We start from the raw sequence: 12,854 nt of genomic DNA on the forward strand, positions 1-12,854 counted from the left end.
TGATGTTTCCCTTTTCAAATTACACATATTAAAATTTGGAAAAACTTTCCTTATGGCCTCATAAATTACTAGGTTGCATGTGCCGATGGCAGCGCTGTGTCAATTAAGCCAAATAAGTAATTGAAACTGCAATTAATTCAGTGGTGATTTTATATTAACTCATGTAATTTCCCAGTCTGTGGGTATGATGAGCCTATTAGGTTGAATATGACCCCATCTGGCAGCTCACAGTAAATGTTGCTTGTCTTTAATTTCAAAGAACGACTGCGGTGGGACGATATCCCTGTGACTCAATTTCGTCTTCACTGTGATCTATATGCTTAAGTCAAAATGCCAATAAACAGGAAGAACAGCCACTTTTAGTTTAGTCAAGGCAATATGTCAGAGTCAAACTGGATGCTTAAATGGCCAATTTATTATTCTTAATGTACACATGAAGTATATTGTAAATTTTGGAGAAGAGCTTAAAAATAAAGTTCAACTCATTATTAAACATCATGCTCTCCTCATCCTTCTCCTTGACTCTGCTTTAATTGTTTCCTCCCTCTTTCTCCCCCCTCTTTTCTTTTCAGTTTTTTCTATGTATCTTTATTCACCCTTTCCTCACATCGCTCCCTCTGGCTCTCTGAGATATTGTTCTTGATTGATTGAATGACAACTTGACCACTCCCCCTGAGATTTGCTTTTAATTGATTTTAATTGATCTTAATTAGTATAAAAGGTTAATCAACATGTTAATGAGCGGTGTCAGTTTGATAGGTTAGTTGATTAATGAGCGGAGTTCTTAACAGGCCATAGATTGATTGGCTACTTCTTGTCAGCTGTCAGTCATCCCTATTACCTTATTGGTCTGTTACTTACACATTAGCAGAAGGGTGGGCTGTGTGGCAGAAATATCTACTCCTAATTGGAAACATAGTTGCTAACGATATTCACACATTTTTATTAAAAGTGGTGAGAAAATGTCTCAGAACATCTCAAAAGCATGTCATTTTAGCCTCTGTGGACCTGTTGGTTTTAATTAAAACCATATGATGATTTTATTAAAAAAATATTTTGAACTAATAAAATGGTTAGAACAAGTTCAACAGTGATCTTTGTCTCTACGCTTTTAATTACCATAATCAGTATTGTTTAAAATAAATTGTTTCCTCAGTGGAGTACTTTTACTTGAGTTACAAATTTGAAGTGGTATCTGTAGGGTAGATTTTCTTTTTGCTTGAGTATGGAGTATGGTTTTCTTACTTCTACCACCTCTAAAAACATTGTGCAGTTGCAGACTGCTCAGAGTGACAGTGATGTCCTTCATAACATTATTGGACCACCAGTTCAGATCCAGAAGAAAAATGTGTCTATGTGTAGTTTTCTAAAGTGTTTGTTAAAGTATTTCAGGAACCATTAACCTTGGAAGAGTATTGTCCTTGTAAGTTTTATTACAGTTATTGCGCTTTGTTCTATTGCTTTTACTAAGCTCTATCACTTTCAGATTTACGCTTTAATTATCAACTTCACTTTTTTATAAGCAGTTCAACTTAATAGCATGCAAGATTTTTTTTTAAATTTAGACTCTAACACCATCCTGCAAACCATATGTTGTTATGGTCTACTAAATTCTACTTGTCTCCAGGAGAGCAAATTATCATAGCAAAGCCCTCAGGCAGGGGTAGTTTAGTTTAGTGGCAAACACTGTATGAAAACAATTCCAAATTTGTCTCTGACAGACTAAATGAACAAATGTGCTTTGGCAGGGTTAGTTTAGTTTATAAGACACACTATGAAACCTCAGAGGGAGACATTTGGCTCTAGGTGCTGCCAGCTAACTGGACAGACTGTGTGTTTGCCTGTGTGTGTTTGCGTGTGTGTGTATGTGTAAGGTCACACATTCCCTCTGCTTCTGCTAAAATGATAATTTTCCGAATTAATAATAATGTAATGATTGATTTCAAATTTTGATGCGGGGGAGGGGGATGGCAAAAAATAAAGAACATCCCAAAAGAACAACAAAGAATGGAGGTGATAAATTAGTTCATTTCTAGAAGTGATTAAATGATAAAAAGTAGAAACCAACGGATACCAATTGAGAAAACTACTGTTACTGCCTTAGCTGATGTTAAAGTTTGCTTGTATATATATATATATAACTTAACATGACTTTTAACGTTCCATTGTCATAAATGGCTGGGGTAAACCACTTTAGTGGAAGAGAAAGTGTGTGTGTGTGTGGTGTGTGTAAATGATTGGATGGGCTGATAGATGGGTGTTTGTGTCACAGGAAAAGCCTGTTGCTGAATTTTGTTTATTTAGTAAAGCAAAGCCTGCAGCTCATCTGCATGGCTCAACAAAATTTAGTTATTAGTCCACTTGAATGCTTAATTTATGTTTCAGGATGATTCACAGCAACATTTTAAAACATGCCCTAGGCTTTAACTTTTAGATTTTAGAAAAAATCATAGAATGAATCACACCTTTTTTTCTTTTTAATTAGTCTTGTCATACACATGTTTTCTAATTGTTGACAGTTTTGTCAATATGTCATACATCTTTTTGCTCCTTACTGTCTTTTTCATAGATAAAGACATTTTTAGAGAAGTTTCCAGAGTATAAAACACAGTAATTTTTCAATGACAACATTTCTAAGCCTTCCACCTTAGGACCAAAATGGATGAAATAAACAATTTGGCTTAATAGAGAAGGCCTGTATGTGGGAGCTGCTGTAAGTTTACTTGATCAGCCTTGCACTCACATGTCTTTGTAATACATACAAATTGCATAATATAAAAACATATTACTCTGTCAGCTTATAAACTGCAGGAATACAAAGTTTGACAGGTGCACTTCCAATTAATCATCAGTCATTAGGCTCAGCACACATGGCAAGTGTTTAAAGGGGGGGATGGTAATGTAATTATTTAAGGGTAATTAGCAAAATCAACTGCATTATAAAATTACTGATGATTCAACGCCCATTGCTTATTTGCAGGGATAAAAAATACATCCTTTTGTTTGTCATAAAACTTTTTTACATGTGCCAACAATTCTAATCAATTCTCATTATTTCAGTTACTTAGAAGTTAATTACTGTGGCACTTACTATAAGTAGATTGGTTAACAGCAGGTAGAAACTAGTCTGGCCCGTCTGCCAGTCAGTCAGCCGGTCATTTAATCAGCTAGTCAGTTGACTAGTTGCCAGGGGCTCCATTTACTTTGTGTCTGAACACTGGCAAATTATGTCTGCTTTAATTAAATAACAGTAACATTACAGAAACTAAGGGAGAGTGGGCAGGAAAGTCACACTGGAAAGAGGTCAGCAGTGACTCAAATGGCTCAATCCGTTACACATAGGTGGTACTTGGGTTAAAATATAAAAGCCTGGTTAATTGGGAATTGGACTAAATATGTGGGGCTTCAACCTGTTCTCATTGCCAGGGCATAAAATATTGACACTTTTTCAAAGCACCTAGCAGTCTTATACTGTAGCAATGCACAAGGACCTGCAGTTTTCAGTTGACTGCAGTGTTAACCCAGCCAGAGCCTCAAGCAGGTCCAGTTGCCACCAATCGCCACATTTGAGATAATAATACCTTGGATGACTGACAGGCTGAAGAAATTATTCAAATAGAACCTAAAGGAAAAGGTGTGATCTGTTTATAAAGTGAATAAAACAGAAAGCACAAAAATGGAGGGGAAAGGATTAATAGCTGAGAGCATGTGATTCAAAGAACTGATCATTGCTATAATGTTTGCTTTTAAATATCAGATGCTGTTTGTTTTATGCTTAATTTTAATGACTGTTATTTTGCTTATGTAGTGCTGGTTTCTACAAAATAATATACATTACAGAACATGTGCTACTTCAATTCCTGCATAGTGGAGGTTTACATTTAGATGCTGGTTTTGCAGGTGGATGATAGAGTTTTTCTTTTCATTAATGATATGAACTATCTTTAGAAGGTAATTGGTAAATTCTTTACATCTATGTTAATTAGCTCTACATGTCTGGACTTCTCCTGATTTAGTACCTGCTGAGCAGAGCTACTGATTTGGCAGTTGTTGTTTTTTTGGGTTTTTTTTGCATTTCACAGCATATTTTGTATTTTCACACACTGAAATTGAGCAGAAGTCCAGGAGTATCACACTGTGATAGCAGGTGCATTTTCACTGCTTTGGAATGGCAGGTTTCCGGGAATGGCAGGTTTCCACACAACCGTTCCTTGATGGTTTCACAATTTTTTGCTGTACACTTAGCTCCACTAAAAGTTATACTGTATATTTTAGCTTTGAAGTGACCATAATTCAAAAATATTTTAATCAACAAATACTCAGGTCATGCTGGCTCCAACTGTGCAGTAGCTGTTCAGATACTGAGAAAACAGCACTGTCTGTGCATTTGATTTGCCCACTAATTTTACAGTACTGGATGGTTTGTCACTTGTGACAAAAGTAATTAGCTTACTGAGTGACAGAGAGAGACAGCTGTTGGTGGCAACCTCAGGCCAAACCACATGCAATAAAAGGAGGATGTTGCAGCCTATAAAAAGCTCAGCTGGATTAAGATGGCCTGCTTTTACATATTCCATCCCTTGTAGTCCTGTTCATTACATTAATCAGCCTGTATTATGATGAGACGGCCTTGTTTTCAGTCTGCGTTAGATTGGCTGATTTATGTAAACAGGCCGGTGGTTTGAATTCTATGAAGCACCGCTAAATCAATAGAGTCTTACAGCATCCAATATTCAAAATGTTTAGAAAGCATTTTTCCCAAACATCATAATAAAAAAAATGTACATGGATCCTCTGCTTGCTGGAATTCCGTGTCATGTTGACCATGACCCTAACCTGTGACTGTTTTTATAATGAGCCATGCAGAGAAAATAGAAACAACACTGCATTGCTTTTAATTAGCTATCCCTGTGAATAGAACATTTACAAAGTGAAAGTGACATTTTAATACAGAACTGTCAATGCTTTGCCATATTCTTCTTCTAAAGCAGACCCCCTGAGTGCTACTGTACACTTGTACACAGCGCCCACTGTTGGAAAATCCCAACATAGACGAAAGTGTGGCTCGTGCGAATATGAACACAATGATTCTTGCAGACAGTAAGCATGCACCTGCAGAGGAGCTTACATGCTGTCCTCCACATGAAGCATGTGCAAACCTTTAGTTGTTCATTTAACATCTTCATGTCAGCCTGTCTGCCCGTTGTGGGTTAGGGTGCTTGTGAATTATGTACATGGGAGTATCTGACTACATGTACAGGATTGTGTGGCTTTTATATCAGTATGTTGTCTGAACTATCTGTTATCACTGCTGGTGTGTCGTCTGCTCTGTGCATTTACATGTAGGTGTGTCCGTATGTTGATTTGAGTTGATGAATGGATCAGTTTGTGTCTGTATATGTGTGGTGCCAGTATGTGTGCAGCCGTGTCTGCGTAGTTGTTTTCATTCAAATGTATGTATGGCTGCGTGTGCCTTGTTTGTCTATGCATGTGTCAGGTATGAACAATCTGTTCCCTTCCCCGTGGCAGAACCTACCAATCACGCCCCTCCATCATCTCTCTTCATTACGTATTCATGAGTTTCTGTGTCTGCAGGGCTGTGATTGGCTCTTAATGAACAACTGACGGCATTATCAGTCAGCCAGTGCTACAGTATGGCAACAAAATAAGTCAGACGGTACAAAGGCAACCAGTCAGCCACTGGTACGGAAACATTATTCAACAAAGCAGCGACAGTATGCCCCTCAGGGCAGTTGACATATTGGATACTGTCAACTGTATGGTACCTTTTGATATGGCTCTCAAAATGTCTCAAATCTACTTATGATCAAGTGCACACATCTTAAAATGCTAATTGCCTTAGATAATTACATTCAAGAAAAAAGAGAACATTTAGCACATGTGGAATTACCATCAGGTTTTTGAGTAAATAAATCCTAAAGTCCTTTTCCTTGTCAACTGCGGCTTACGAACCATTAGTCAGACTGAGTACTAAGAAACTGCAGGCCTCAGGGCTTTCATATGACCTCATAAATCTATGAATTACCCCTTTATCGTCTTTTACGTTATTTTGGGGAGCTTGCATTCCACCATCACTAGCTGCTGTTGCTTTATCAAAGGGGCTTTTAGAACTTGATGGTGCTTGGTTGAATAAATTCAGATACAGTAGTTTGCATAGACAAAATCTGGTGATGCCGTATGATTGCTGATCTGTGGTTACAAAGTAGCTCATCAGATATGGAGGATGTCTACAGCACTGACAACTTTCTTCTCTCACTGATTGCACTCACTAATTACATATATCAAAATTGCGATTAACTCAATGCAGGCATAGACATTGTTGAGCATTGTAGCCTGCTCAGTCAGTGTAACCATCAAGCCATCTAGATACACACATACAACACAACAACAGCCACAGAGAACAAGTCTTTTATGCATATATCAATTGTGGCATTTGTGAAACTACAAAATGCAAATCTTCCGGTCTCACTATATCCTGCTTTTTTGTGAGCTACAAATGTACTGTAAGAAATTGTTTTACAGCTGGGAAGTCATCCTTCTTACTACTAATGATCATATCAGATGAAGATGTAGTCTGCAATTAATCTGAATGTTAATCTTCTATTTATTTACCATTTAGATATGAGAGCATTGATCTTCTTATGTAACTCTCATCAAGAAAACAAATAACCATATTTCTCTTAAACCTTGAAACTTACTTCCGAATTTAATGTCCCACATACTATGGAGTAGATGGCAACTGCACCTAGCATTGACTGTCTTGCTGACTTGCAGTACAATTAAAATTGTCTCAAAGATTCCCTCAGCCTGGATCCTTCCACTTCATACATGCCTGTTTAATAATGTGAATTTGAGTGTTCACTTTTTAAAGTAAGCCATACATGGGTATATGTTTAGCGCTAGCTTTCTAAATCCTTCCACGGCATTAGGCATTTGATTTACCTTGTGGATAAACAGCATGAAAACACCATTATGGGGCATCTATTAAAGAGCGTGATGTGTGAATCACCTCTTTAGTAGATGTCTCACTCTTCTTGTGTCACCACTGCTAAGTGAGAAATCCCCATGCTATTGTGATTAACAAGCAAGTATGACTAAAATGAGAGAATTACTGAGTTGGATCCTACACTGGGTAACAGAATAGCTTTTGGTGTAAAATGTTGGCATGCTCTAGTATAAGAAAATAGATTTTACTTTTGGTTTGAAGTATGGAGCCAACATCAGGCTCCAGGAGATGCTTTTCTTCTAAAATGCAGCTCAATGTGTATTTAAATATGTAGGTTTTGCTTAAGGATCTGTTCTTTTAATATTAAACTTCAGTTCAGTTCATATTTATTCTATAGCTAGTTAAGTGCATTTTAAAGTATGTAACATTTTGTTCATAAATATGGTCTGCTTAAATGCAGCTGCCCTTCCATCTGTTGTTTGCAGTAGAGCTGCTGCTTATAGGCTAGGACATTACCATGGGCATATTTAACTTTGATGTATTCTCACACAGGACAGTTTTTACGATGCATAATAACAGGGGCTTGATATAGTAAATGGAATTGCACAGACAGCAAGTAATTTGACTGTTAACTACTTTTTGACCCACATTCATCAATATGGCTGCCTGGCAGGAGGGTGGTATATTTCAAACCTGATTGTAAGACTTTGAACAACATCACACTTTCCTCTAGTTAAAATGAATACATTTTATAAATAACTCTATTGTTGAATGTTCTTAATTTCTGGCAATTAAGACATTTTACAAAAACAATTTCTTCTGAAGGCACAGTTAGAACTATGAAATATATAGTTTCTTTGTATTTTTGTCCTGTTTTTCTAATGGTGCTGAGATCTTATTCTTTTACGTAAATGAGGATTATATGGTCTGGTGTTTGCAGGCCTAAAGGCTTTATATATTTAAAAAATCTTGACATGTCTGCAATGCAGTGAAATGGTAAGCGTGTTTAGTCTCTCATTAAATTTCTTGGAATCCATATTTTTAAATACAGCTGTCTGTACCTGTTCCAAATTGCTGAAAACACAGGACGAGCAGACAAAGTATGAACCTGCTCTTAAATATTTTAACTGAAAAGCGGTAAAATACTGTTTTGTTTTGTTTTTTCTGAGAGATCGCAGGTACCGTATCTCATATCAAGCCAGTTTCCCCTCATTTTGAATAGCTTTGACAGTGTCAGGAATAATAAATGCTATTCTTTGTGTAGGTGGATTGCTGTGGAATTAAAGTGTTTTTGCATTCTGTGCTCACAGGCTGCTATAAACTGATGTGATACATGAGTTGCTTGGAGCCAATTCATTAATGGAGAATTTATGACAGAAATGTAAAGGATGTTCATATTTGTCCATTAGCAGTTTCACTTGATGAAGAATTGCAAAGTCTTTCCCAACTTCAGAAACAGACAGTGAATTTAGTGGAGGCATCGTTTTAAATTTGAATCCACGTTATATGTCTTAAAATGCATCAATATCTAAACGTAATATACTTTTGAACCAGACTCCATTTTAAATGAAATCACTATTTTCTGTGATCACTAGGTATCAAAGTGAATCATTTAAAAGTTAACGATTTGTATCAAAGTAAAATAACATGATTTCCCATCTAAATTCTACATTCTCTGGACGTCAAAATTTAAACAAATAAGCTTTTTTTTTTATATGTTAGATGTAATCGGTGTGCATGATCTTCTTCTTATGAAGAATTGATGATGGTGTTTTTGTGTAAATTAAGTATTTAAGGTAAAACCTGCAGATCATTAGTAAAAGACTAAAATAAGAAGAAAATAAAAGCTTCTCATTGGATAAACAGGTTGATCAACATATGTGTTAAATGTGTATGCTCAACATGATTGATATCAAGATTACAATATTTATCATAGAGCACTTAAACTGGAATGTTCTGCTCTATTCATGTCATGTCTTGTAAACTTGGAAACCTGATTATCTTTTGGCAGAATAAATTGTGGCAACATTACAGTTTCCAAACAGGCCCCATCACCAGCAGCTGAACGTATATATAAAATCTGTGAATAAATATAAAATGTATATACTGCAACATGTATTTTTTAACATTCTAACATTAACAAATACATTACACAACAATACACAATATTTGCCTTGTGTAGCCAGTTACCAGAGCTATTTGGCTAAATAAGGTAAGTGGCCACGTCAACAGCAGCAACAGCTAAATAATGGATGACCACCATGTTGGACTACCTCATAAACGCTCCTGAGTTGGTTCCATAGGAGCTGTATTATGGGATGGGGTGGTGACTTGCCTTTGTCACATATTCTTCATAGCAAACTTTGCAATGTTACGATTGGTTGAATTAATTGTTGCAATCTCTGTGATTTCTGTGTGACCTTGCAATTTAAAGCATCGTAATAAAACACTGCAGCATGCATCAGGGCAGTTTAGAAAAGCTGTTAGTAATCAGGTGTCTTAGGTCACAAAAATCACAAATACATCTGCTACTTGTATACAGCTGGAACCACAATCAACTGTTAACCTGCTACAGGTCCCTGCAATAATACCTAAATGCAGCAGCCATTTTGCATTCGATTGATCATTAGCCCATTAATTAATTTACATCAACATGGAAAGTACCAATACAATGCACATTTACAGTATAATATTAGCATAAGCGTTAATGGCATGAAATATACAGGTTGTAACCATGTCAAATGATATACCGCTGATGTATGTGCCTATATTTCAGCCGTGTACTGTATAACATTAGGATAATTGTAGCACATTAACTCATTTGCGGTGCGTCAGCATTCAGTGGATTATTCATTTTCATAATGACATCTGTCACCACTTTGTCATACATTCATTAAAGTGATTTGTCACCATACGTTGTCATTTAGGACAAGATATATATGTGTTTACTCTTTCATTATTTATGCTGGTAATGTATTAATTTATTTTTGACAGTGGAGAACAGGAAAAAAAAGAAAAAAATCAAAGTGGGGGGAGTCATGTAGCGATTACCCCGGGGTGTTTTGTTTTTATTATTACTGCATGGAGTCAAATACAGCTCTCGCCCACTTGCTATGTATACTATATCCTATCTTTTCCAACATACATGCTGAGCTACAGTAACATTCACCACAACATTACCAACCTTGTAATGAAATATCTCCTGGGGCTCATGCTGTCAGGGATCTCTCTCTGTCACTGTCTCCTCTTGTCTTTGATCCACTCTGATTTAAATGGACTATTTATTTTCTAACATACCATTATCTGAAAACTTTGATTGCTAAGCTGCATCAATGTCATTTTGATTAAAGCTGCAATCCTTTACACCAGCTTTTGTTCACAATATTATGGGGCACGTAGCAAAACACCTCGAGAACTGATACATATGTCTGAGTGACAGAGAGAGAAAGATTAAGCTTCTCTATGTACAAAATCATTAAGTAATTCCATTGTTGAAAGCATATTCCCTGCTTTTGCTTCTGCATTTTGTCTCTCTCTGCCCCTCTTGCTGCCTGTTGACCATAGACCTTTTTAAAATTTACTTTGCCTTTGTAACTTTCTTTTCTGCTGTACTCTTCTCTCTCTGCATTGTGAGGGAGAAGAATTTGCCTTATTTTTATTTCCTTCACTGGGCCTCATTTTTACCACTTTATTCAATCTGTTTCTGATTTTTCTTCTCTTTTGTATATTCTGTTCTTCTCTGCAGTGAAGCGATCAGTAGATTTTAAATCGCGGGGCGTTAAATTATTCCCTGGCAAAGACTCCAGCAACAAGTTTTCAATATGTGAGTTCACATCTTAATGTCACTTTGGCTAATGAACGAACATGTAATGGCGTGGTTGGGCTTGGATTGCTTTTGTTTTTGGGTTTGGTTTCAATTTGGTTTGGCTTTTATTATTTTTGTCTCTTAAAAAGGCTGTTACTGTTATGTTCGACACTTTTGTCGCGCAGACGTCTTGTGTTACTGTGTAGACTAAGTGTGGTGGCATCAATTCACAGAAAAATTTGTCTTTAATGCAAAAAACAATTTATTTGACACACAAATGTGTTAAAAGAGCCACAGCCTTTATAAGAGCATGTTTTTGCATGAATGCTGTGCGTTTTCGTTGTTTGATGTTATGTTTATGTATTTATGCATGCTGCTTCATGGCTTGCTTTGATATATTTAATCACGGCTTGTTCTGATAAGCTTAATCGTGGTTTACTTTGGTCTTGTTCAGGGAGTGTGAATCAGCTGTTGTAATATTGTTTACTACCCCCTCCTGTCTCTTCTCTTCTCTTCGCTTTTATTATTCACTCTTGAATTAGTGCTCTTATTTTTAAATTTTTTACTTTGTAATATTCCAAGTTGTAAGAGTAAGTCACTTTGGAAACTCTTTAATTAGACACCCTGAAGTGAAGTTATCAAATGTAGAGGTGCTAATGGTTCATAAGCCATTTGACATACTGTAATGTACAAAAAAATGGGCACATGAATATTTCAGTTTAAAGCCCTTTCAACACTCTGGCCTTTAGGAGAATGTTCACAAAAAGCAAGAAAAATAGAAGCACCTGTTACTGAACTTTCTCTTGTTAAATCCGTCAGTAACCACTTTATTCTCACGTATTTTACCTTTTTTTAAATTCAATTTCCTCTTTATATCTTCTATTCCCTCTTTCTTATACCTCTCCTACTTTCTTTTTGTCTGTCACATACCTCGCATATTATACTGCAGTATGGGGTTTAGCTGTTTGTGTCAAACAGATAATGGTGACATTTATTTAGTTTGGATTCTCAATGTAGTCTATGACAAACAACACAGCATTTGCATTTACTGTACTGCGGTTGTACACATGAATTTCCAGTGTACCATACCCCAAAAATAATTAACATGCACATATATGCACAACTACTGTGCTAGAACACATTAATACTGTATGCATCTCTAAAAGGACATACACAAACGCCAAAATGCTGAGCTGTATGCACATATAAGTAGACCATGCTTTTCCATGTCATGGATTGGTTTGCATGCTCGCTAATGATGCTTTTTTTTGAACATTTCTGACTTATTTGCTTGTATTTTTCAATTACTTGTCCACTTTGTGTTGGCATGATTGTATGCTTGTTCGTCAATCTCCTAAAAACTGTACGAGCTGATGGAGAAGGGATGAAGCTGAACATTGGTCATAGAAATGGTGCACAACACAGGTTTCCTGACAGGTTGGAAAGTCACAGTTGACATTTATTTGATTGTGAATTTTTATGGTAATTAGTCGGACTGCAATGGGTTCAGGTGCTCTACTTTGAGTAGTTTGTCTCCTCAGCGAAGCCTAAAAGCTGTGATTGTGTGTGTGTCTGTGTCTGCCTGCCTGCCTGTACCTATACAATTGTTAACTATACAGTTTCTGTATGTACATTTTTGTTTTTGTTCATGTGTGTATTGTATATGTGTTTGACGACTGTGAATTTTGTGTGTGTGTTTGTACACAGAACCGATAGCAGCCCCTCTGTTATCGTGTTAATAGTCCAGATGGACAAATTAGATGCTCCAACAAAGCAACAAACTATCTACTCGAAGAAACACACACACACACACACCAACCACCTGGTGGGTTGTTGATACAGACTAAACATATACATGCATGTTAGTCGGACAGCGAGACAGTCTGGGTAGGAGGATGTTTATGTGGAAGCAGAAATGGCCACTATCATCACTCAGTCTGTTTGTTACACCTAATCGAGTTCTCTGGCATCAGCACTTTTGACATGATAAAATGTAAGTTTACTTTAATTTCACTTTTTACCAGCATTTTGCAACTGGTGTCAAAAAAAGTAAATACTGAAGCTGCATCTTTGGGGCATATT

At 36.6% G+C, this 12,854-nt stretch overlaps 1 protein-coding gene across 7 annotated transcripts in view; it reads left to right on the forward strand.

The window, feature by feature from the left end:
- Nucleotides 1–12,854, forward strand: part of csmd3b (CUB and Sushi multiple domains 3b) — a 310,165-nt gene that overhangs the window by 182,321 nt on the left and 114,990 nt on the right. For all 7 annotated transcript variants that reach the window (XM_067499712.1, XM_067499750.1, XM_067499726.1 and 4 more), the window contains exon 8: nucleotides 10,713–10,790. In XM_067499712.1, coding sequence (XP_067355813.1) covers nucleotides 10,713–10,790 — 78 coding nt within the window. The remainder of the gene's footprint in view (nucleotides 1–10,712; nucleotides 10,791–12,854) is intronic.

Source organism: Channa argus, chromosome 1 (assembly GCF_033026475.1).
Source record: "Channa argus isolate prfri chromosome 1, Channa argus male v1.0, whole genome shotgun sequence".
NCBI classification, from domain to species: domain Eukaryota; kingdom Metazoa; phylum Chordata; class Actinopteri; order Anabantiformes; family Channidae; genus Channa; species Channa argus.